General features: G+C 38.8%; 1 protein-coding gene across 1 annotated transcript; it reads right to left on the bottom strand.

Annotated features, from left to right (window-relative positions):
* Positions 1–17,657: 17,657 nt before the first annotated feature.
* LOC116485583 (probable G-protein coupled receptor 141) lies at positions 17,658–18,515 on the bottom strand. Its single transcript, XM_032181072.1, has one exon. It carries the CDS (start codon positions 18,513–18,515, stop codon positions 17,658–17,660), a length of 858 nt encoding a protein of 285 aa, XP_032036963.1.
* Between the last annotated feature and the right edge of the window lie 4,599 nt (positions 18,516–23,114).

The raw sequence follows: 23,114 nt of genomic DNA, 5'->3' as shown, positions 1-23,114 counted from the left end.
TCATGACTCACTGAAATGTGTCTTTTACTAGTAGCTACTTTCAGCATAACCAGGCTTTGTCATCAATCACATTGCCTGTTCAGCCAGCAGGGAAAAATGTAAAGAATTATAATATTGCAGTAGCACTGATTTGGATTCTCAAGGCTTTAATGGGATAAATGTCAGCACTGATGCACTTAAACATCAACTATTGCAGTAAAACTGAACAGTGAAGGAAGAAGACAGCCAAATTAGTTGACATTTATGTATGACTCTTTGCACGATCAACTTAGTATTAGATCCCAAATGAAAAGAAAAGTGGATGTAGGAGAGGAGAGGATTATGTAAAGTGAAGATTATCGCTCTAAACACATTGCTTACTAATCAAAAATAATGAGTGGAAGACTACCTTTTTTGAGGAAGGGCAGAAGGACTGCTGCAGACATGAGAAATCTCTGTGCCCTTTCCGAGATGATTAGCTTATAATCTGAAGGAGAGGTGGGACAGGGAAGGAATAAATTCTTGAGGTGAAAATAAAATATGAAGCAGCTCAAATTACTTGCAACTCACCTCTGATTCTAATCTCCTTAAGGTTTTGTGTTTGTTTTTGTTTTTATATGTAGTGATGTTAATATCAAACTGGTTTCAAGCATACCCTGCCTCTACCTGTGCTACAACTTGTGATACATTGTGATTAGTGATTAATACTAAAGAACCTAAGATTGTATTATACTCCTCTACTAGCTTCACAGTTATCTGATTAATGTCACTTACAGATTCTACATAGCTTCTTTCAGTGAACTGTGGTAACTCAGATAATTCTTGACAAATTTAACAGCATCGTACTGCCCAGAATAGCTAGTTTACTGTAAATATTTCCCAAATAATGCAAAAAGGTCTAGCAAGTCCACGAAAACTAAATTGTAAAAAAATGGAAATTAGACCAAATCAACTCTTGATGATATGCAATGGGAATTGCAGAAAGATGAGACATTTGGTCTGGGAGGGTCAGAGGGGCAAACTATAACTTTTAAGGCCTGTTAGTTTGGTTGTTAGAGCTAAGGTTGGATGGAGATCAGGTGAGGAAAATGTGAATTCCCTTATATTGCCAGTAGTACATGTATTTTCCTCATACTGGGTTCCAGAAGTTAGAAAGAATAAGGCAGATATCTGGAATCCTTCAGTAGATAGTTAGATTGGTGCCTCCAGATGTTAATTTTCCTCTTTATATTAAACACCCACTTTAGGAAGAGATGGATTGCTTGCTAAAAGTGTCTGTCTCTTCAGAACTGGCTTAGACTATACAGCCAACTTCTGTGTGGCCACAGTTAGCTGCAGTGAGTGACTTCGTGATGAAGGGGAAGTTTAAACACTGGGAAGACAAGGAGAGATAACACCAACCACAGTGTGATTCATTGCAGCCAAATGAAAAAAAAGATTTTGTAACCTTTGCTAATCTTTTTAAAACACACTGTTAAATGTTATGCACTGGTACTCTTTCTCAGTGCGTGCTTTTCAAACAGTAGATAACCTGACATCATTCTTATATGGTAGCTCCACTAGTATGAGCAATACACTCAATTCCTTTTTTTTTTTTTTTTTTTTTTTTGTGGCTTTCTTATCTGTGGAAGTGCACAGGTGTCTGAGGGATAGCTATAGGCAGTCTGTTCGGCCAGCTCGGCTCATGGTGAGGAACCTTACAGACCTGGACATTTAAGAGGGACTGAAATGTAGGAAGCACAGAAACCATCCAGACAAGTTCGAAAATATCACATGGTGCCTAGGCTACGGCCAGGGAGGAAATACAGCTGGAAGCATGTAAGAGGCTTTCTGAGGACCTGACAAGTGAGCAGACACATCTGAGAATGCTGAAGAAGGAAGGGAGTGTTAATGAGTAATCCCACTTGGATCCCACTTGAGTTTTCCATGGCACCCATACCAACAAAAAATGTCACGATGCCACCAAGTATCACAGTTCTATTAAATTGAGTTGAAAAGAGTTATGACAAAAACCTTCTAATGGTGGCACATTTTGAGTCATCTAACATAACTGATTATGGTATCAAACATACAAAGCAATTATAGGAAAATGTGTCTGAATGACTTGAGTTAATAATTGCATTGTTATGAAAGCTTCATAATGTGGTGCTCTTCCTGCTGTCACAGCTATTGCCTATGCACATACAACATTCTGCACAATAAAACTAGCATGCTTCTTACAGTGACAAAGCTGAAGACTTTTCATGTGACATTACAGGAAAAGCTTCTTGATAAAGCAGAGCTCAAGTCAAAAGAAAGAAACAGTTATGTGATTGGGTGTCCAGTTGTTATGATGGTTGCGCCTAACCTAGTTTCTTTTTAATGAAAGAACAAGTGTGTTCAGGTGCTTGAGATGAGGTTGGTGGCATGCTAGACTGCAGATAATTCCAGAAATATCACACATTACCTGTTGGAGATTTGCCACAGAGCAGTGGGTATTTCTTTGCCTCTGAAATTATTGTGGTGGGGGAGTGTTCACAGCTCTTTTTTCCCTTCATCAGTGAATCAAGTGGTGCTGGCACCACCTCTGCATTACTTCCAGTTGTGTTCATATTGACATAAATTCAGTGTTTTATAACATATCTTTGAGATTTTACTTTCCAGCAGTATAACCAGACTGCCCTTGTTTTCCTTAGATATGGTTCATTTCAGCATCTTGTTGATTCAGCCAATGTTCAGAGAAAGGTGTTTGTCTGTTTTCTTCTTCGGTTGTCTGAATTTGTTTCAAAGAAGATATAAAGTCAGATTCTGATGTACCATCATGACTGTGGCAGTTTTAGAGCCAGAGACAAACTATGTTCCTGTTAGAGACTTAATGCAGCCTATTTCTGGTCAACTTTGACACTTGCAACACAATTTAATTAATTGTACAAGGAGAACATACATCTGAAGAGCTTGCAGGGCAGTTGCTGTCTTCCACAGCACAGACCCTGCAGCACAGATAGTCTTACCATGTTCTTCTCACTGTTAGTGTCACCAAAGTCTGGCAGAACTGTGAAGGCATCCTGGCTTTTCCAGTATGCTGTCAATATCAACCAACAGCCTTAATGGTCTCAACTTGCCTTGTGCTCACTGCTGCCTGTTGTTCAAATACACAGTCACATGGAGCTGATTTTTAACTGTTATTAACATCACTACATAAAAATCCAAACCCAAACACAAATCAACTCGAAAACACAAATCAACTTGATTGGCACATGAAGAAGGAAATTACAACATGACACGCTATCAGACCATGTGCTTCTTCTGCCTGTCTCACTTTATTTTTCAGGAGTTGGGAAGAGTCAAGAGAGTTTCTCAGTCTACAAATCTAAGCTCCAAATCAAAAGGTCTGCCTACAGATGGCCCCAAAGCTCTTCTAAAAAAAAAAAAAATAATAAAAGTCTAATTTGGACATGGTTGTTTATGTGGTCTGCTCATGGATGTTCAGAAGTGCTGCCTAGGCAAAACAGCAGTTCCGCATATCTTGAACAGCAACATTGCTTTCCCTGTAACAAGTAGGAAATCCACAATCTGCCACAGGTAGGTTGATAGTCTGCTGGTCACTATATGTGAAAGCACTAAAAGAAACTAAAGCCAAAGACTGATAGGGTTGCCGTGTGAAATGCTGGTGTTTCAATTTCCAGTGAGAATTTGCTGGTTGGTATTTGATATCTCTGTAACTTTCAGAGATATCAAGTAACTTGCAGGCATATGCTGCTTTATTTCTTTCCAGGGTTAGGTCTCCCTGCGGAGAACCAACCAGCTTCACATGTACTGTGTCCTGGCATTTTGATGGACAGGAAGAGCAGCTCTAAGCATTACAGAGGAAAAATTAAGAGTATTGAAATAGAATATGTATCATTACTGGTCCCTTTTTCCCATTGCTTGAACTGAATGATCATGCAGCTAAAATTGCTCAGGCTTTTGCGCGTATTAAGGCAGTGCTAAGCTATGCAAAGCAGAACAGCGGGATACGAGTACTGTATATGTTGCAGGAATAGCCATGCCTAATATTAGTCTTCCTCAACATCATTTAGAATCAAACTACTACTGTAATGCTAATACATGACACAGAAGATTTGGCAAGAAAGGAGGGGAAGTTCTTTACAGCTCTGATGAATAGAGACTAAAGATGTTAATCCTATAAAGAAGTCTTCACCTTTAACTCCATTGAACATCTTGAAGATTGTTTTTATATGCATTTCCATACTGCCTACTGGTTTATCTGAGGACAAGTAGTGGCGTAACAGGGCTCCAATTAAGTGTAATGAGTCACAGAGTGACAGGACATTATCATGGTATTGTGATGTGGCACAATTGTTCCTCAGTTCAGTGGTCAATGAATTATTTCCTCTGAAGTTGAATGCATCTTTCAAGAGGCATATCCCATAGCAACTAATATGGCTGTTTAATGATTGAAGAAATAAGTCTTTGGGTCGTTGTTGGGTCTATTGGGTTTATTTGAGATGTTTTACCAGTGCCTCTTCTTAATTTGTGTAGAAGGGATTTCTCAGGTTACCAGATGGATTAATGGCATATTTTGACTACTTTAAGTCTTACAGTAGCTTTTTTAAATTCATTCACATAATTATTTTTCTCATTGGTTAATATCCGTCTTATTTAACTCTCATTGAGTGTATTTTTTGGTGCTGCTGACTGCTTAAAAACTTATATTCCCACTGCACTCCTTCCCAGGAACAAATGCCCAGCTGTATTCCACTGGCCAGCTGGCAGCATCTCATAAAATGCTCTTACTGCAAGGACAATTACTCACCAGAAAACAAAGGCTGGGGTTACCCTTAGTGGCAAGGAAAGACGGCTATTCTCATCTGGCTTTTCAGGAGGAGAAAGTCTTGATAATCCAAAATTGCTGGATATCATTTTTGTGTAGATATTATAGGTGAGAAGCCATGCAGACTCTCTTCTAACTTAACAAATCAGCAGAAGTTATCATGCTCTAGCTTTCCTACTTGCATGCTGGCTCTTCTCTCATGGCCCCAGGAGGCACTGAGGGCACTGAGGCTGCAGTCTGATTGTGTGAAGTATTAATCAGTTACAAAGAGAGCACGGTCTCGGGCATGAGCCAGACTCCCAGAACAGGCATATCCTTAAGGTATTGTATCCACTCTCACATCTTTCTTGCAGTTTTTGACGTATCTTGAACAACATTTCTTAAGTCCCTGGATTGTGCCTTTACAATATGGTGACTGACAGAACCAGCAAATATTAGATGTCTTCTGATTTAATCAGGTGACATCTAATGGCCTTGCACCTGTCTTGCTCCTTGTTTTGTACCTGTGCAGTGATCTCCCAGGCAGAGGTATTCCAGGCACATTGCTGTGCTGTGTGGTTGTATTGCAAAGTGACACCACTGGGATAGAATTGCCTCCATTACACAACAATGGTAACTTTCTCTGATGACAACAGCTCAGGGAAACCTCAGCATGAGAAGGCAGTAACACAGCCAGAGCCTGTTACCTGTTGGCAGAAAAGGCAGAATGCTTTGATCACTCCCACTGGCTTTTGTGGCGTGGTTGTGTAAGAACAGAAGGTGAGCTGAAAGCTTTTTCCCAAGAGCTGTTTCATCAGGAGCTAGCCACTGCAGAAATATGTAAAGAGGATGTATTGTTCTCTTACTAGATTATTGTATCTGATCAGACAGGATTTGATAAAACAGATTTTATTCCGTCCGATAATGACAGAAGAGCATTTCATTTTAACCAAATTCCTTTTCAAGATCTGTGAGCAGTAAAAGAATAATTCTAGAAGACAAGAATGATTATAGAAGAAAACTAATGAAATTGGGTATTGTTAGATTTTATAATAGAGATATTCTTGTTTGGGATAACTTCAGAGATCAATTCAACTTCTGCAAGTGTATTCTATGATTTTGGTGAACTAAGACTCTCCTGAAAATATATATATATTTTTTTTCCTAACACTTTATCTTCACCATTACTCTGTGTTCCCACGTATTTCTGTTAGCTCTGCTTATCAGCCTGCAATGGTTGTTTATTTTGACCCATCGAATTTGTCTAGCTTTCTTCAGAGAAACCTTTTTGGCCTGCCTCTATTTTTTTTTTCTTTTTTCTTTTTTCTTTTTCTTTTTTCTTTTTTTCTCTTTTTCTTTTTTTTTCTTTTTGCCTTTTTGAAACTATTTCTCTCTTAAGCTCTCTTAATTTCATTGTTATTTTAAATAATAAATAAGCAGATTGTTATGAGTTACATGCTTCCTTCTCCTTCCATTCTCCTTTGCTTTGTTTTGTTTTGACTTACAGTGGCATAAGTTTTGTAATAGAGCTGTTTCCCTTTTATAAAACCTAAGTTTCTTCTTAATTTGTTTTTTTTTTGTTGCTGTCTCATTCTTGCAGATTTCCGAGTTCTTTCATTTCCTCTAAGTGTCTCTAATCATGCTCTAATGCTTAACACACACATACCACTATTGTGAGATTATTTTGAAAACGATTCTTATATTTTTAGAGCCTGTAAAGTTAGTGGAAACAGCCATCAACAGTGTTCAGAAATTTCAGTAAAAGCCTGTGCTTCTGCACAAAGATTATCTCATGAATCAGAGGACCATGTCCTTTGCACGTTCGATATGGTTCCTAGAAAAAAGTTTTCTCTCTGGGGTGTTTCCATAATGGGAGTCTTCTTATATGGCAAAAGTCATGTCTGTGAGCATATATCAGACTTTTATATCAGAGTTTTAGTTTACCTAAGTGAAATTTAAAGTGGTTTAAATCTTCTGGAAAATGATTGTAATCATACCATAATTTTGGTTTAAGTTCCCAAGCCTTGTACTTTTTTATCCTCCTCATGCCAGAGCTTGATTGGCAACAAGTCAATAAGTCAAGTATTGTGGTTATTAATAAAACACCAGCTGAAATCTAGAAATAGGGAAAAATGACACTGGCGCTCTGTGAGTTAGTTTTCTCAGCCACAAACAGAAAAAAAGCATTTCACTAGATATATAAAAAGAAAAGGCAATGAGGAGACAAACCACACACCATACGATACCAAACTGGTCCTGCCTTAAAAAACAGTAAGAACTATTTACAGACCTTCTCTCTGGTTTCATGGTGAAGTCACTACCTACCTGGCTTCCCAGTTCCTGCCCAACATGTCACGCATGGTTTGGAATTTTTACATCCCCAAAGTCTGTTCCTCTCCGGATGGGTAGCCAGAGCAGATGCAAACTGCCCTTGTACTGGTCCCTTCCTTGCCTCAAGTTGATGCTCTGGTGGCTGCATCTGCCAGCTGTCCTACTTCTGCTCCTGCCTCTTGCAGCAGCTCCAGCACCACTACCTCATCTGGATAAGAGTTGTCACTCTGCTAGTGGTGTCTCTTACTGCAGCTCTTCAGCAAAGAGCACGTAGCAGTGCATGTGACATTTGTACTCTTAAGTACACTCTCCTGATTTTTCAACTTGGATTCTTACCTTGTAGTAGCCCCCGAAAGACTCCCATGCATTTTCTTTCAAATTCTGTTCCCCACCTACCACTGTAAAACCTTGTGTGACTTCTTACTCCTAACACTCCTATCTCAAGCACAGAAAGTTAGTTCAGACTTTTACTGTTATCTGTTTCCTCCATTGTGTGGCTGGCTACCCTTTCAAGCAGAAATGCCTTCTGAATGAATAAAAATATATGTATAAACCAAACATGTACTTATCCTGCACCTTGGTCCTTTCTATCTGTCTCATCCTCTTCACTAAACACCAACAGAGAGCTCTTCATCTTTGAACTTCCTACCCCCATGCTGGGGCCTGGGAGCTTCTCTCTCTTCTTGGCACCAGCTCCCCTATCTGCTTGAAAAAACAAAACATTTTTGACCTTGACATGTGCTAGGGATTCTAAGTCTTATGTTCCCTGCACTACGGTGGTGGTTGTCTAAAATTTTAGAAAGTTGTAACTAATTCAGTAGTAGCTTTTGCTGATGTTACTCTTCTCAGAGAGATCCAAAGAGTAATATTTCAAAGGAAAGGGGAAGTTTGGGATAAAAAAAGGTTGGCAGGTTTCAAGAGCTACTTGTCTGAAAAATACATTTCTTCTTTTCAGAGTTCTAGGGCTTAAGAGGAAAGATAATTAGTGATTAGGATAAATGTCTTTTTACAGATAGGAAAGTTTTTTGGGTAACAGCAGAAATAAAGCAGGAGTGTGCCCAGTGACTTACATTGCACGGCTGTTTATGAGACAGACTTCTGTAGTCTATGCACTGACATTTTGTGCTTCTACAGAAAAGCCAGAGGATAGTGAGAGAGAAACCATGAGCAGCAGATGAGTCAGAGAATCCTAGAGTCACAGAATGGTGTGGGTTGGAAGGGACCCCAGTGACCACGTAATTTCAACCCCCCTGCCATGGGCAGGGACACCTCCCACCAAACCAGGTTGCCCAAAGCCCCATCCAGCCTGGCCTTGAGCACCTCCAGGGATGGGGCATCTACAGCTCCTCTGGGCAGCCTGTACCAGTGCCTCACCACCTTCATAGTGAAGAATTTCTGCCTTATATTTAATTTCAATCTACCCTCTTGCAGTTTAAAACTGTTATCCCTTGTCCTGTCACTACATCATAGTCATCATGATGTTTGTCACTGGGGAAAAGCCTCTTCCTGAATTCATTTCTTCTTTCACTCCATCCGCAGTACACAGGCGGTCACTTGATTAGGTTAAGCTTTGGAAAGGGAGGCTGATATGCCAGAGCCAAGCATGAAATAAAGCATGGTGCACAGAATCAGAGCCACCCCTTCCTGTTTCTGATCTCTTTTACAGTGTTTCTTCAAAACTAGGGGCAGTTGTCTGTGTTTCTCCTAGTTTCTCTCAGTTTGCTAGTACATTGGCTCCTTTAGCAATGCTGAGATTGGAAGAGACATTACAGCTGTATTTGCAGTTCCTTATATAATCTGGTGCAAGGAGGATGTTGTGTTGTTGTGATATTTTTATTTTTTTTAATGGGTAGACCTTTTCTCACGAACCTGCTTGCTCTTTCTTTTCTACTGCACAATTTAGTTGGGGGTTTTCGCAGAGAGAGGATATGAATTTGAAAGAGGAAGAATTGCTGTAGGAAGAGGTTTTATTAAAAAACCTAGCTGAAGTATTGTTCATCATATCTTTAGGTAAATATTAGTGGGGTAGTGACAGAGGATGTGCCATTGGATTTACTTAGTGTAAGACAGTTTTGCCAAGCAAAGTATGACATGAAAGCAGCGTGAATTTTTATGCTGTTTTTCAGTATCATGTAGAGGCTCTACCTTATTGCAGTGGCTTCTTTATTTTCATGTTGTCCGACGGATTGATGCAATTTATTGTCACCAAGTGTTAGAACATAATACTGTTTTACATGGCAATAGAATGTCACGGGTAGCATAAATCAACCTTCCCAAGTGTTCAAGAGAAATCATGAATGAAAGAATTAGTGTGCAAGGCAAATGCCTTCTGGTCTGTCTCCTGCAGCCTTCCTTCCTCTGAAATATTCGTCATCTTCCTCTTTGTTTGCCAAGACCTAAAAGCAAGCAGATACTTTCTTATAAACACTGAGGCAGAACACTAACAGCTACCGTCACATCTTTCCCTGACAAAGAGAAAATTGCTTCAGCTGGAGCCCAGCTTTTCCTCCTTCTGCTGTGTGCAAGTCTGGTGTTTCACAGACTACATTCACAAGCTTTTCCATGTCCCTCAGTGGTCCTATGTGGTTTTCCATAAATTATTATATAGATCTGCTTGGAGCAGGACGGCCTCTGCAGGCAGGGATGCCATCTCAGTCCCAAGTGGGTCAGAAGCTAGGAGGCGAGATGTGTGCTCGAGGGTCTAAAGCGAGGAGAGACTCGTAAGAAACACAAGAAACAAAACCAAGGCTGCCAAGGAGCACATTTTTTTGTGTCAAATAAACCTGTTTGCTGAGGATTTCGCATCCTTTTGGAGAGAAGTGCCTGGGACTGGTTGGGAGCTTACTGGATGGATCAAAATACGAATCCTTTCAAGAGCCCGGGTACTCTGTGGAAGACACTCTGTACTTCAAACTGTGGAACCTAAACATTCAGAAATGGGACTGCTCAGGGCACCTCATTTTGTGCTGTCAGTCTCTTTTCTTTCCTAGAACTCCCAACAGTTTTTATTCTCCATTTGTTGACATGAGAAATCTCCTTACCACTGAGGAATAAGTGAAGCAGTTTGCTGGCAGATCTTTGCCTTGCCTGTTGTTCTGTTAAGATAATGTCGGGGCACAGATCACTGTAAGCAATTGCGATCATCAGTGACAGAATTTAGAAACCGATTTTTTTTTGCAATGTTAACCTTGCCATTACACTATATGGTTTCTGTGCTGCAGCTCTTTCAGCCTCTACAACATCAGTCTCTTCCTCCTTAGCTAAGACTTCTGCCTTTTCCTTGTCAGTTTGGTCACAAAATTGTCAGCTGATGAATAAAATATCTCTGTATGAATAAAATATCTCTGTATGTCACACCCTTTGCATGACAACAGGTCATGCCTTACTATGGATTTAGTACATGGCCCTTAACCAATAGCTGAAAACAATGTAGTAAAAAGACACAAAGAAATTGTGTTTTCTGCTGCTCATTTGTAGCTTTGTGCTTTGTTTTGATTGTTCTGTTTTTTTTTTTTTTTTTTTTTTGTTTTGTTTTTTTTGTTTCTTTTTAAATTGTTTTTCATGTTTCTGTGGGTGTAGTTTTGTCTGATATTTATTCTTTGTGTAATAATCATTGCTATAAATGTTGCCCTCCAAGGGCTTTTCTGCAACATTTACATACGTGCATTTATGGATAGAAGTAATTTTCAACACAAAACTCCTATCACAAGTTTACTCATGTGTGGATTTTCTCTGTATGCTCGATAGCTGATACTTTGCTTATTGTTTATAAAATACCACAGCACTAAAGATCCTGAGGTGGATTATATGTGATAAAAGGCAGGAACTGTATTGTGTTTTTATGTTTATGATTGTACTGGAAAAGATGAAGATACAGTTGTGAAAACTGCAGTTCTGAACAAGGGCACCCTGATGGAAGTGAATCCTAGGTTTGGGGACCAACCACTTCGTATCAAAGAAACTCAGGGCGTCAGGATACAAGCAATTCAGATTCAAACAGTGAAAATTGAAGACAGATTACAGCTTTAATCCTGAATTCCTCGCAGAGTACATCAGGTGAACAGTTTCATTGTTCATGGAGACAAAGTTAGTGTGTCCATCTACCACACGCACTCTGCAAGTGTGTCAACCCCACACCATCCTCCCCACAGTCTTTTACAGACCACTTTCTTTAGTTCATGCTTGTGAAATTGCAAAGGAAATATCTTCAGCTTTTGCAGACAGCAGAATGGGCAATGTAAATGGTAACGAGCGTCCTGCTATGTATGGACTTCGCAGCTTGGGCTGTCTGAGACAAATAGCATTACTTGATCATCCTTTCATTTTCTCCACCAAAATCTGTTAGCACTCAAAATGCTAATGCTCATGTGGAGAAGAAAAAATAAAGAGAGAGGAGAGCTTCGTTTCCTCCTACTGCATCTGTTCCTTCTGCTTTTCTGCTGGCTTACAGAGAGGGGCATGCTCATCTGACAGCATCATCAATATGACCTTTCTATATAAGCAAGCAGAAGGAACAGATGCATCTGAAGGAAATGGAGAGGGTTTTTTTTGTTTGTTTGCTTTTCTTTCTTTCTTTCTTTCTTTCTTTCTTTCTTTCTTTCTTTCTTTCTTTCTTTCTTTCTTTCTTTCTTTCTTTCTTTCTTTCTTTCTTTCTTTTTCATTTGAACATTGCTGTCCTGGATACTAGTGGATTTGAATTACAAAAAATATGCCCCTTGTGCAGTTGACTGTGGGTGGGCTCACATCACCCTCAGTTTTGTTCAGAAGGATGTGCCTGAGTTAGGTAAAAACAGGCCAACTGTTGTAGCACTGTGGCTGTGACAGCAGGAATTTCCAGAAATGCTCACGGATATTTAGGCATGTGTAGTAAATGAGTTTTTTGCACTTTTTACATTCCTGTTGAGATCTTCAGAGCAATTTCACAGCAGAAGATAGCATTTATATTCTAATTTTTCAGAGGGATCAAGGTTGACATGGAAGTAGACTACTCAGAGTCATGGTTTCAGTAATGAAGATGGAAGCTAAGGTCAAACTTTGCATTTTCCAGAAGTGCCTGGACTTTTGATTATTGGTCTATCTAGTTTTCTAGCATATGTCATAGCAGAGAGTATAGCACAGAAAATAACCTACTGTGCTTGTGTTGTCCAGGTTCATTTTGCCAGAGTGCAAACTCTGTGAGGAGAAAAAATATACCTGGAGAACTGTTGACACACTGCTTTTTGACAATAAGAATTCTCTTGCTCTGCCGATAGATTTCTTTTATCAAACCAATTTAGGATGTCAAAGTGTGCAAGCAGGCTTTTGGTTTTGTTTTGCTTGCCTATTCTTCTTAAGCAGCATTTCATGCAAAAAATAACAGAAGATGCATTTAGCAGTTTGATATTCTTTCTGTTAGGGTGTCTGGGGATTTTCCCTGTGTTCATTTGATGGCATTAAAAATAAATGGAATGACTAAATTTTAATTTATATAATTTTTATGGTTTTTATTTTTTTATATATATATTTTTTATAATTTTACATATTCAGTTAACACGAAAGCAATTAATAATGTGTATAATTATCTCCGGAATTACTTGATCATATAAATGGCATTCAAACCAACCATTTTTAACTGTTTTCCAAGGGATGTGTCATTACATAGTATGTAGTAAGAACAATCTTCTACAGTCTGAACTCAGTATTATTGCACTTTCAGAATTTACTTCTTAGATTACTGTCCTGGAGAATAACTTCCTACTTCAACCAGTATTTAGAGTGCTTCCAGATTTCAGCCAGGGATTGGATATTGAATACAGCCAATCTCTATCACTTTAATGTGAGTCTCATATTTAACAATACTGAGATCAATGGTCAATCCATTTTTCTCTGAGTTAAAAGGACCATACTGAGACCAGTGAGTGGTTTGTTCTTTCATGACTGAGCTAGTCAGTGAGAGAAGAGACAGAGAAAATGGTCAAGCCTGAAAAAGAAAAAGGAGCTTAGATTTGAATACAGCATAGATAGATCAGTGATGAAGACCAAGAGTCAGGGGAGTGTGATTTATGGGCAGTGTTAAAGAAAGTGACTGTTTGGTAGAAGAAGGAATGGGGATTTGGTATGATCTGGATGGTACAGCAAGCACTAGAGTGAAGTTATGTTTGAAACCATGGTGCAAACCTGTTTTAGATTTTAAGAGCTATGAGAAAGAGCTGAAGCACAAGATACACTTCACTTTCCATGTTTCTCTTCATTGCAATGGTTAACGTTATCATTGTTTGACTGTGGCTGCAAGGAAGTATTATAAGTCCAAATTTCATAGAATCATATAATCTGAGAATCACTAAGGTTGGAAAAGACCTCCAAGATCATCTGGTCCAACCATTGCCCTACTACCAATGTCACCCACTAAACCATGTCCCTAAGCACCACGTCGAACCTTTCCTTGAACACCCCCAGGGATCGTGATTCCACCATCTCCCTTGGCAAAATATCACACCAGGTTTGAAGTGAAGATAACATGAAGATAGATTCTACTTGGTGATGCTTATTCTTCACAGTTGATCCTTTTCTGATGTATAATATTAATGAAGTTTGTCTTGGCTTTCTATTGGGGAGCAGCAAGAGAGGGCTGGAAGCCAAGTACCATCAAGGCTGGCATCGGCCTCACCAAGAAGTAGTGCATGGTGGGCTGACCCCAGAAACCCACCAACCACCCTTCTTCTTCTTCTTCTTCTTCTTCTTCTTCTTCTTCTTCTTCTTCTTCTTCTTCTTCTTCTTCTTCTTCTTCTTCTTCTTCTTCTTCTTCTTCTTCGTCTTCTTCTTCTTCGTCTTCTTCTTCTTCGTCTTCTTCTTCTTCTTCGTCTTCGTCTTCTTCTTCTTCTTCGTCTTCTTCTTCTTCGTCTTCTTCTTCTTCTTCTTCTTCTTCTTCTTCTTCTTCTTCGTCTTCTTCTTCTTCGTCTTCTTCTTCTTCTTCTTCTTCTTCTTCTTCTTCTTCTTCTTCTTCTTCTTCTTCTTCTTCTTCTTCTTCTCTGTCTTCTTCTCTGTCTTCTTCTTCTCTGTCTTCTTCTTCTTCTTCTCTGTCTTCTTCTTCTTCTTCTCTGTCTTCTTCTTCGTCTTCAGTTGTTATTGGTGAGTATAATGTTGGATGGTATGGAATATACCTTTGGGAAGTTTGGGTGAGCTACCTCATCCATGTCCTCTCCCAGTGTCTTGCCCACCCCCAGCCTATTCACTGGGGAACAGAGTGGGAAAAAAGGAAATTCTTGATGATGTGCAAGCACTGTCCAGCAGCAGTCGAACATCACTGTGCTAATAGCACTATTTTAGCCACAAATCCAGAACAGTACTGTATGGGCTGCTACAAAGAATGTTAATTCCATCCCAGCTGGACCGAGTGCAGTGTGCAAGCCCACAGAACCTAAGCAATGCAAGTAGAGCAGGTCTGGGGATGGTCATCAGCAATTGCCAGGCAAATATGATGTGACAACACAGCTTCAGCATCAAGGTAGAAAGTCAAGTCAGTGGGTCAAGATTATTTCAGCAAGTTTCTTGGACAGGCACAGGAAAAAATATCAAGCAAAAGCTGAGGGCAAGGCCACCAGACCAAGATGGATAGGCCACAAAGCCAAGGTGGGGAGGCCCCCAACGTAGTGGTTTTTACAGCTCTTTCTCACACCACTATGTTAACAGCATCTTACATAAGATTAGACAGCTGGACCACGTCACAGCCAGCCTTCAACACTAGCAGCCAAACCTCTAGGAGATAGTGGGGAGAGGTTGAAGAGCTTGTTGGTACACGCAGGGTCCAGCCACCTGTGTGTTGGATGGAATAAAATTAATTCTGCTTTGCCCACTTGCTCAGGAAAAACCTTTCACAGCTAATTTCTGAATTGCATAAAATATTTTTCCTTAGATTTATTCTGCTGGAAGGATTTAATTGATTATGAAATATGGCTGAATACAGACATTGCATAAAAGAATGTGTTAGCGATTCAACTCCTCAACTGTATTTGAGGAGTTGAATATTAAATACATAAATAGTGTAATGTAGATGTATTAAATACATAGATAGTGTAATCAACATTATACCAGCACATGGACCACATGTCAGCCCTGGTCTTTGAGGAGCTGAAGATAAATACTTAGTTCCATAGGAGTTAGAGTCTGACCAGAACTAAGACCTTACACAATTTTCCCTAAAATCTCCTTGAAGGAATTGTGTGGAACAATGTCATAGCTGAAGACTGTGTAATTTCCCTTTCCTTATCCCATACTTGCACGACATTATCCTGGACTGCTTTATTATGAGCAGACTCATAAGCAACACCAGACGACTCTGTTCGTCACCAGATAGGCCAGCTTGGTAGCACTGGTCAGTAAGAACAGGCAGTGACAATGGTTACTTCTTCAAACAAAATATTTAGCTACAGGAGTCAGTAATCAGTAAATCAGTCAGTAAATTGCCTCACTTAGGGCTTTGCCAGTTTTTCTAAAGACTTTGATAGGTTCAACTAAAAGAAACTCTTTCTGGTGGCAGAGATACAAATAGGTTATTTGCGGGCCCTGCCTCTTGCTGTGTTTCCCTCCAAATCCTTCTGAAGGGCCAACACTTTGTTTAAGCTTTTTTTTCCTTGAGGGTTCCCAGCTGTCTTATTAGGTACATATGCAGCCCACTGCCCAGAGAAGAATATCAAAAAGCTGCTGTTTTGGGACCTATTTACCTTTTTAGAATCTGGCCTTTTGTGTTGTATCTCTGTTTTATTATATTTTATTGTACCTCTAACTTCTGTCTTTGAAAATCATGGACTGAAAAGACTGTATTGTAAGAGCAGGAGTGGACCTGGTAACACTAGGGGAAGGTCAGGATATTTGGAAGGCTTCAGGAATTGGTGATGGTCCCCCTGGACTTTCACTTTTTAAAAGCAGCAGAAAGAATTCTGGCACCATTAGGAATTTTGGACAAAGGTTTTTATGGAAATGATTAAAGGCAAAAATGTTTGTTTAGCATTGGCAAAGTCAGTGTATGCTCTTTTGTTCAAAAAAAGACCATCAATCTGAGGCATCATTAGCATTCCTTGATAGGTGTAGTTTTTCAACCCTCCCAAATCAACTTTTGACCTGTCTGAATCTGGGCATCATAGCACTTCTATAGCAAAGATTGACAGACTGCAAATTATGCAAATTTTGGTAACTCATGGGGTTACAAAGGAGAAAGTATACACTTCTGTGAGTCCTGGGAGTTTGGAATGGGAGAAAGCTGGCCTCAAGCTGTTGTGATGCAGTGAGGCCTTAGCCAGAAGGGTGGAAACCTTCTACACTGAGCAGAACAAGCAGCATGCTTGAAAATAATTTTTACATAGTGAAAATGGAGATTCCCAGAGCGGATGTGGTTCCTGAGGGAGCAAGACCCAGTCATTTCATTCTACTTTCCAAGTTCACAAAGAATATAATCCATCTAATGGAAAAAATATACACTCCTGCAAAAGTTTATATACACATGCACAAGCGTATTTTGAACTGATTAAACACAGTTCAGTTAGTTTATTCTAGCTTTGCTTTATTACATCTGTAAATGGAAAAAATATGGCATCTGATAATAAATCAACAGGCAACTGAAAGTGACCAGACATCAAAGACATTTTCTGCTCAAAGGGTTTTTGAAGGCTGTTAAATATTTCCCTCTCCTAGAGAGAAGCTGATCCTTCCATGAAGGACCAGACCCCTCAGTCCTGAATTCCAGCTCCGGTTATGGGCAGGGCACAATGGTAACTTGGATTTCTTTGGCTGAAATGGACTTAAGGGGTAACAGCCACCGATCCAGACCTGGTGGGAGAGTGACATAAGACAAAAGTTTTGAAACTTGTGACCTGTTCAGCTCTCACTCACTTTGAAGGTGTAATTACCTCAGTTCAGGGAGCTGCTTGTGCTTTTGAAATGAATCAAGTAAAGTTGAAGCTACGAGAATGTTAAATGTTTTCATTTAATTTAATGTATACTTTGTATAGATGAACAAACGAAGCTTATGCTAGAATATTCCACTAAAACATTTCACTCATGCCCTGTTTCATGCCTTGAATACATTTCTAATATAGTTTGTGGCCTTGTTATCTAAAATCACTTGTACAAAAAGGTTGTAAAGGAATTTCCTTCTTACCTCTCCCCATCAGTATCACAACTGACAGAAGAAATTGTTACTTTCACAGTGAAAACTTGTTAGACACAGTGGGTTGTAGTTATTGGGACAGTCTGTGGAAAAAAGAGGAAGGGATGGATACTTGTGCTCTAATGAGCAAAAGAGGAACGACTGAGGAAAATCTTAATGAAGCTTCGTGACGTGACATTTAGGTCAAAGACCAAAGTAATGCTCATATGTCTGTCTTCAAGAGAGAAGATAAAAACTAGTAGTTTCAGAAAGATGGATCTTCCTAGCCTGTAAAAGCCAAAGACTATGACAATCCTATATAGCCTTGCTGAAAACTCAGCAGTCTCCCTGGCACAGCAAAGTCCTGACACAAGTATATTTCAGCCGAGAGCCAGTATTGACACAGAGTGGCTGGATTTCCTGGTAGTTCAGAGTTTAGTGGGCTATTCCAGCTATGAGGCACAACATATCCAAGCAACACATTGTTGTTAAAGCTAAAAAAATTTCATTGTATGGGAGAAGTTTATGATCTTTATCCGGGTGGTAGTTTTGGATGTAATATACTCTGAATACATGATGAGGCATAAAGCACACTAACATTACCAAGATGAAGAAGAAACTCTTTGCCTGAGCCCTGAATTCCACATGGGAGTTGATGTCAGGCCAGTATTTCACAGCCAGTCTATAGATCACAGATAGCTGGATGACAGTGAGCACAGCACAAACAGCCACCAAAATTCCAACCAAGCAGTAGTTTACGATCGTCATGCGTAACTCTTGTATCTCCTGCTGGAAGTGAAAGCAATGGGAGGACGTGTATGTTTTAGAAGTGCCATAGTAAGAGAGAAGAACAGGTGCAATCACCAGTGCTCCCAGCAGCCAGACAGCAATCACCCACGTTGTAGTGTAGCACTTCTTAAACTCAAGTCGGAAGAGACGTATTACGATGATAGCAACGTAAAACGAGAAGGTGGTGTACATGTGAAAGTAGATAATGGCACTCACTAGCCTGCAGGTGAATGTCCCAAATTTCCATTCCTGTAAAATGTAATAGCTGAGGCGAAAGGGGATGCTGAGTAGCAGGAAGGTGTGCAGCACCAGGAGGTTGATGATGATAATGGTCATCACAGATTGTGACTTCCTTCGAAACAACTGGTGGGACATCACGATGACCCCGAGGGTGCCGCCAGCCAGGTCAATGCTGTACAGGATTATGAGAACAGAGTGGACTGAGGCGTCCAGCAGTGTCTCGTTGGAGGAGTGGTTCTGCTGGGTCAAGCTGCTATTAGGCATCCTCCTAAGCACCTCTTCTGAAGGTTACTGAAAATTAAAATTGTGAACTTTTAAAACAGACATGCTTTCATTGTTGCTTCTGTTATTGTTAATTATAGAATGTCACAGATTCATGAAGTGACATTTTAGTGAATTGTGTTTGAAATAATTTTATCCCATTTATATACAACCTTATAATAGTTGTCAAGCTGTATATGACAGCAATAAGATGTGTCTCTTGGTGTTAAAACCATATTATATATAATAATGAATGAGTTTTTAAGTTACTAAACTGCATACCAGGATATTTGTGCAATTATTTGCCTCAATCAAGACTTTTTGACATAGTCAAGATGTTGACTGTAAACTCTACAAGTTTAATTTGCACATATGTTATAAAGCTAAAATTGAAGGTAGGAAAAATACTGAAATGCAAAGAAATGCACGTATAATTTGTGCATAATTTCTGAAGACACCAAAGCCATCTTTTTAGCATCCTGCTGGGTGACTGCAGGGCAACCATAAGGCAGCAACAGTTTCAGTTTCTGGATTCACAGAGCACAGTGAAAATACAGATCTGCAGATTAAAAAATAGTTTCTTCTTGCTTCAGCTTCAAGTCTTTTTGTTACAGAATTTCACCTGTACTACTCTATTATGAAAAATAATTAAAAGCTACAAATTAATATGGGATTTTTTTTTCTTCCCAAGGATATAAACCTATAGGCACTTGTTGACATCTGCATTTGTATTTGAATATAAGGCTTGCACACAGGTTTCTCCTTATACAAACGTATACAGGGATAGCATGAAGGTTACAAGCATATTTTGCTAATGGAGTCTGTCCTTACCTTAGAAAGAGTTTCAAAAAATGAAGTAATAGCTAAGAAATGTTTTCTTAGAAAGTTAATGTGCCCTTTCTTTGCTTCTTCTTGAGTCTGAAATCAGAAATGTGGCTTTAATTGGAAAATCTTAATTCTGTTGCACTCATCTATAAAAGTGAGTGAAAAAAAAAAATCAATTTTGTGATTACAAGCGTATTTCCAATATTAGGATCACATTTTTCCTAGTAATTGTTTGTAACTGAAGAACATTCTTCAGTTACAGACGAATGTTCAGAAAAACTTCTTCTTTATAAAGCATCACTCAAAGCATCTTTAGAAGGCTGCTGAAGTGCTGTGTTCAAAACTGATATAAACCATTCTGTTCAATCTCTTTCAAAATGCATGTTCTTAGAAAAAGTCATATGTTTAAAATTATGTGCTTACCTAATATTCTTGAGACAAGCGTGATGAATTTGCTTTTCTATCAACTTTGCTGTAAGAAAAGCTTTATGAACTTTAAAAAGATGACTATCTGCTCCTGACACAAAATAACTTTTCAGTGTATGTTGTTAATATTTCAAACTTACTTAAGTAGACACAATCATTTTTTCTTATTTTAAACAGCATTGTTACAGTCCGAATGTCAACAGTTTATGTTACTCAGAAATAGATTATATTTTTTTGCTATTTGTAGAAATAAAATGCTTAAATTTTACCTTATAGTCTCCGATTTGTATTGTTTCCGTCTTCTTCATTGCCATTTCATGCATCCATAGCATACAACATGCATAATTGGTATGAATAAAACAGCCTTGGTTGTTACAGTTTGCCCAAGAATGGTTAAGAGTTTTCTCAGCCCACATACAGGAAGGTGCAAGCATTTGTTCATGCAGAAAAAAATGCTGGAAAGCTGTACTTGTTTTGTATTTAATAGTTAATTAAAATGTGCCAGAATAACAAAGCATTTAGCAGATTAAAAAAACAAAAACAAAAACAAAAAAAGTCACTTGAATGTACTATCTTCAAGAATTAAGAGGAGATTACCCACTGTTTAAATTGTGTAAGTAAAATAAACCTCACACATGTACGTAAAGCAACTTAAGAGTTCATTCTGTTTAAAAATAAAAAATAAAATAAAATAAAATAAAATAAAATAAAATAAAATAAAATAAAATAAAATAAAATAAAATAAAATAAAATAAGATAAAAAACAGGCAGAGGCCAGTGACCTTGAAGGTTATGTCTGAACAACAGGAATGAATGCTGACCCCAAACCACAGTACTGGTAAAAAGGAAAGCGTTATGTTGGGGATCTTCCAGGGACAGCAAAAAGCAGTTTCCTGACTAGAAATGAAAGAGAAAAAAAAATAGTGATTTTTATTTTTTTTTTCAATTAGAGGTCTAGACCACAGTCTGAATTAGCAGTACTCAAACAAGAATGAGGTACATGAGGTTTTGTGAGCAGTAACATAAAACCGCTCTCTCAGCAGGTCTGAACTAGAATTGCTTCTGCAATTATATGCAGGCATCTTCTTCTGTGGAATGTGAGGGTGGTTCACTTTGTGAGTCTTCTCTCCTGTTATTAAGTACAGTTATTAGGAAGAACAAGATAGAGAGTAAACAAATACAAAGACTCAACATGGGCACTAAAAGTCAGGGAGATAAACTGAAAGGATTTTGAATGTAAGCAAAACCACAGAGAGAACAGTCTGTGGGACATTCTCTGGATGATCTCTGAAAGCTTTGAGCAGTTGCCATCTCATCTAGACTAGGATTCAGAGCAGGAGAGAAACCCTGTTCTGGAGACTGCATGTGTTCTTGGCTTGGGGATAAGAGAAATGAGTGATTGTTCCAACAGGGCACCAAAAGAAAAGAGATATATGAATAATGGTACTCACCAGGTACGGTTCCAGCATCTTAATCCCACTTAAGGACAGGCTTCTGACATGGTAGTAATGATGTTTAGACAGCAAAATGATCTGAAGAAACATATATAGGAGGATAGGGAGCAGCCTGGGTGTCTGACATAATGCTTTAGATGGGTTAACGTGACCATGAAACTATATCCACAATCTCTAGGTAAAGCAGGCAAATGCCTGCAGTCTTGTGTTCTGTCCACAGGGTCTGGAGCAATCCACAGCTTGAGTCGTCATGCAACAATGTAGAAGAGGCATGAAGAAACTGGGTTCCTGAAATAACTACTATAAGACAGCCAGCTCCAGACAGAGCCAAAGCAGGATATAATATCAAGAGCTTAGTAAAGTCTCTTACCTTATCCAGTCCTGTCTGAGCTCTTTGGATGTAGAGTAGTTCAAAAAACCCTACTAAGGTTTTCTTTTCAATTCTTGTCACTTGGGGAAGAACACCAGTTTTGGCTGACACAAAACTGCAGGGGGCCAGAAACTGAACTTCTGAATTGATGTTTCATACCTCTGAGTTGCTATATCCTCAAAGTATTCCTTTAAGTTTGTACATTGAAACCGTTCAGTGTTCAGTCTGTTGACCTTTTATCTTCATCTTCTTCTGTTCAGAAAAACATAAATAAATAAATCATGTACTTTGTAAATGAGGTCTTAAATTTTAGGTCAGCTTCCCATTCGAGTATAACAGGAAATTGAGTCATCTCAGACTCTTCAAATGAACTCTGAGATCTTTCTTCGGCTTCTTATTTCATCATTGCATAGTTTGCCTGGACCAGTAGTGAGAAGGTTGAAAGAGAAATACACACTAGAGATCCATGTCAAGACAGGTATCACAAAGAGAGTTTAAGGAGGGAAAGAACTGGACATGTCTGGCTCAACACTGAGGAAAACAGATGAGATGAAGAGGAAAGCTGAGGTTTTAAATCATTAAGAAGAGAAAATTAAAGAGAAGAAGACGTGATAGTTGAGAGATGAGGAACAAGACCTGCTGAATGTTCAGAGACTGGAAATGTTTCTGAATGTGCCCATGCATGGTTGTAGAGAAGTTCCTCTAAGCAGGATCTAGATCTCCAGTAGAATTCTAAGTTTTTATATTTTGTTTCATTTCTGCATGATTTCCCCTGCTTTCAGTGTCACTGTGTAAGAATATATTGTATTTATTGGTCATTAGAATAGAAACTATAGTTTTACAAGAGCTGAAGAGTTCCTTTCTGTCTAGGAACAAACATAAAGCTACCTTGTGTTACTGGATAGGTTTTCAGTTTTAGCTGCTTCCAACCTAGGGTCATCATTGCTCGTGATTTCAATCCTCTGTTGCTAGACTGATATGGAAATTAAGCTGAATACAGGTCAGTCATAAACAACAGCAGGACAGAGAATGCTTGTGTTGCATTTTAATTTACCACTTTCTCTGATTGCAAGTGATTCTTGCTGTCTTATTCCCTGTCTGTCATACATGAGGCACAGGTACTGTAAAATGAGGAAATCATACTCCATTGTAGTTTTAGGATAAATGCTTTAACTTGAAAATACCACCCACCCATTCTGCACGAAGAAATGAAAAATTTCAGTCAGTAAGTGGTCAACAAGTTTAGAAGAGATTTGAGATTCTTATACTAATCCTCTATTTGTTGGTTGGAGATACGTTGAGAAGTTTCTCATGCTTTATCATGATGAAAGAGACAATCTGGCTTCTCTGTTCATTAGAAACAATCATGATATAGTTGCCTTAGTCATACCTATTTAATATATTTCAAAAACAGGTATTATGCTTTATATAACAAGAAATAATATATCATGGGTTTCTACAAGGGAGTGTAGTAGGGTATATTACAGGCAGACGGTATGTTGCTTTTTGAAACAAAACTATTAGTTC

This window comes from Aythya fuligula, chromosome 2 (genome assembly GCF_009819795.1).
Source record: "Aythya fuligula isolate bAytFul2 chromosome 2, bAytFul2.pri, whole genome shotgun sequence".
Taxonomy (NCBI): Eukaryota; Metazoa; Chordata; class Aves; order Anseriformes; family Anatidae; genus Aythya; species Aythya fuligula.
The sequence above is the reverse complement of the archived record's forward strand: the minus strand, read 5'-3'. Positions and strand labels throughout refer to the sequence as shown.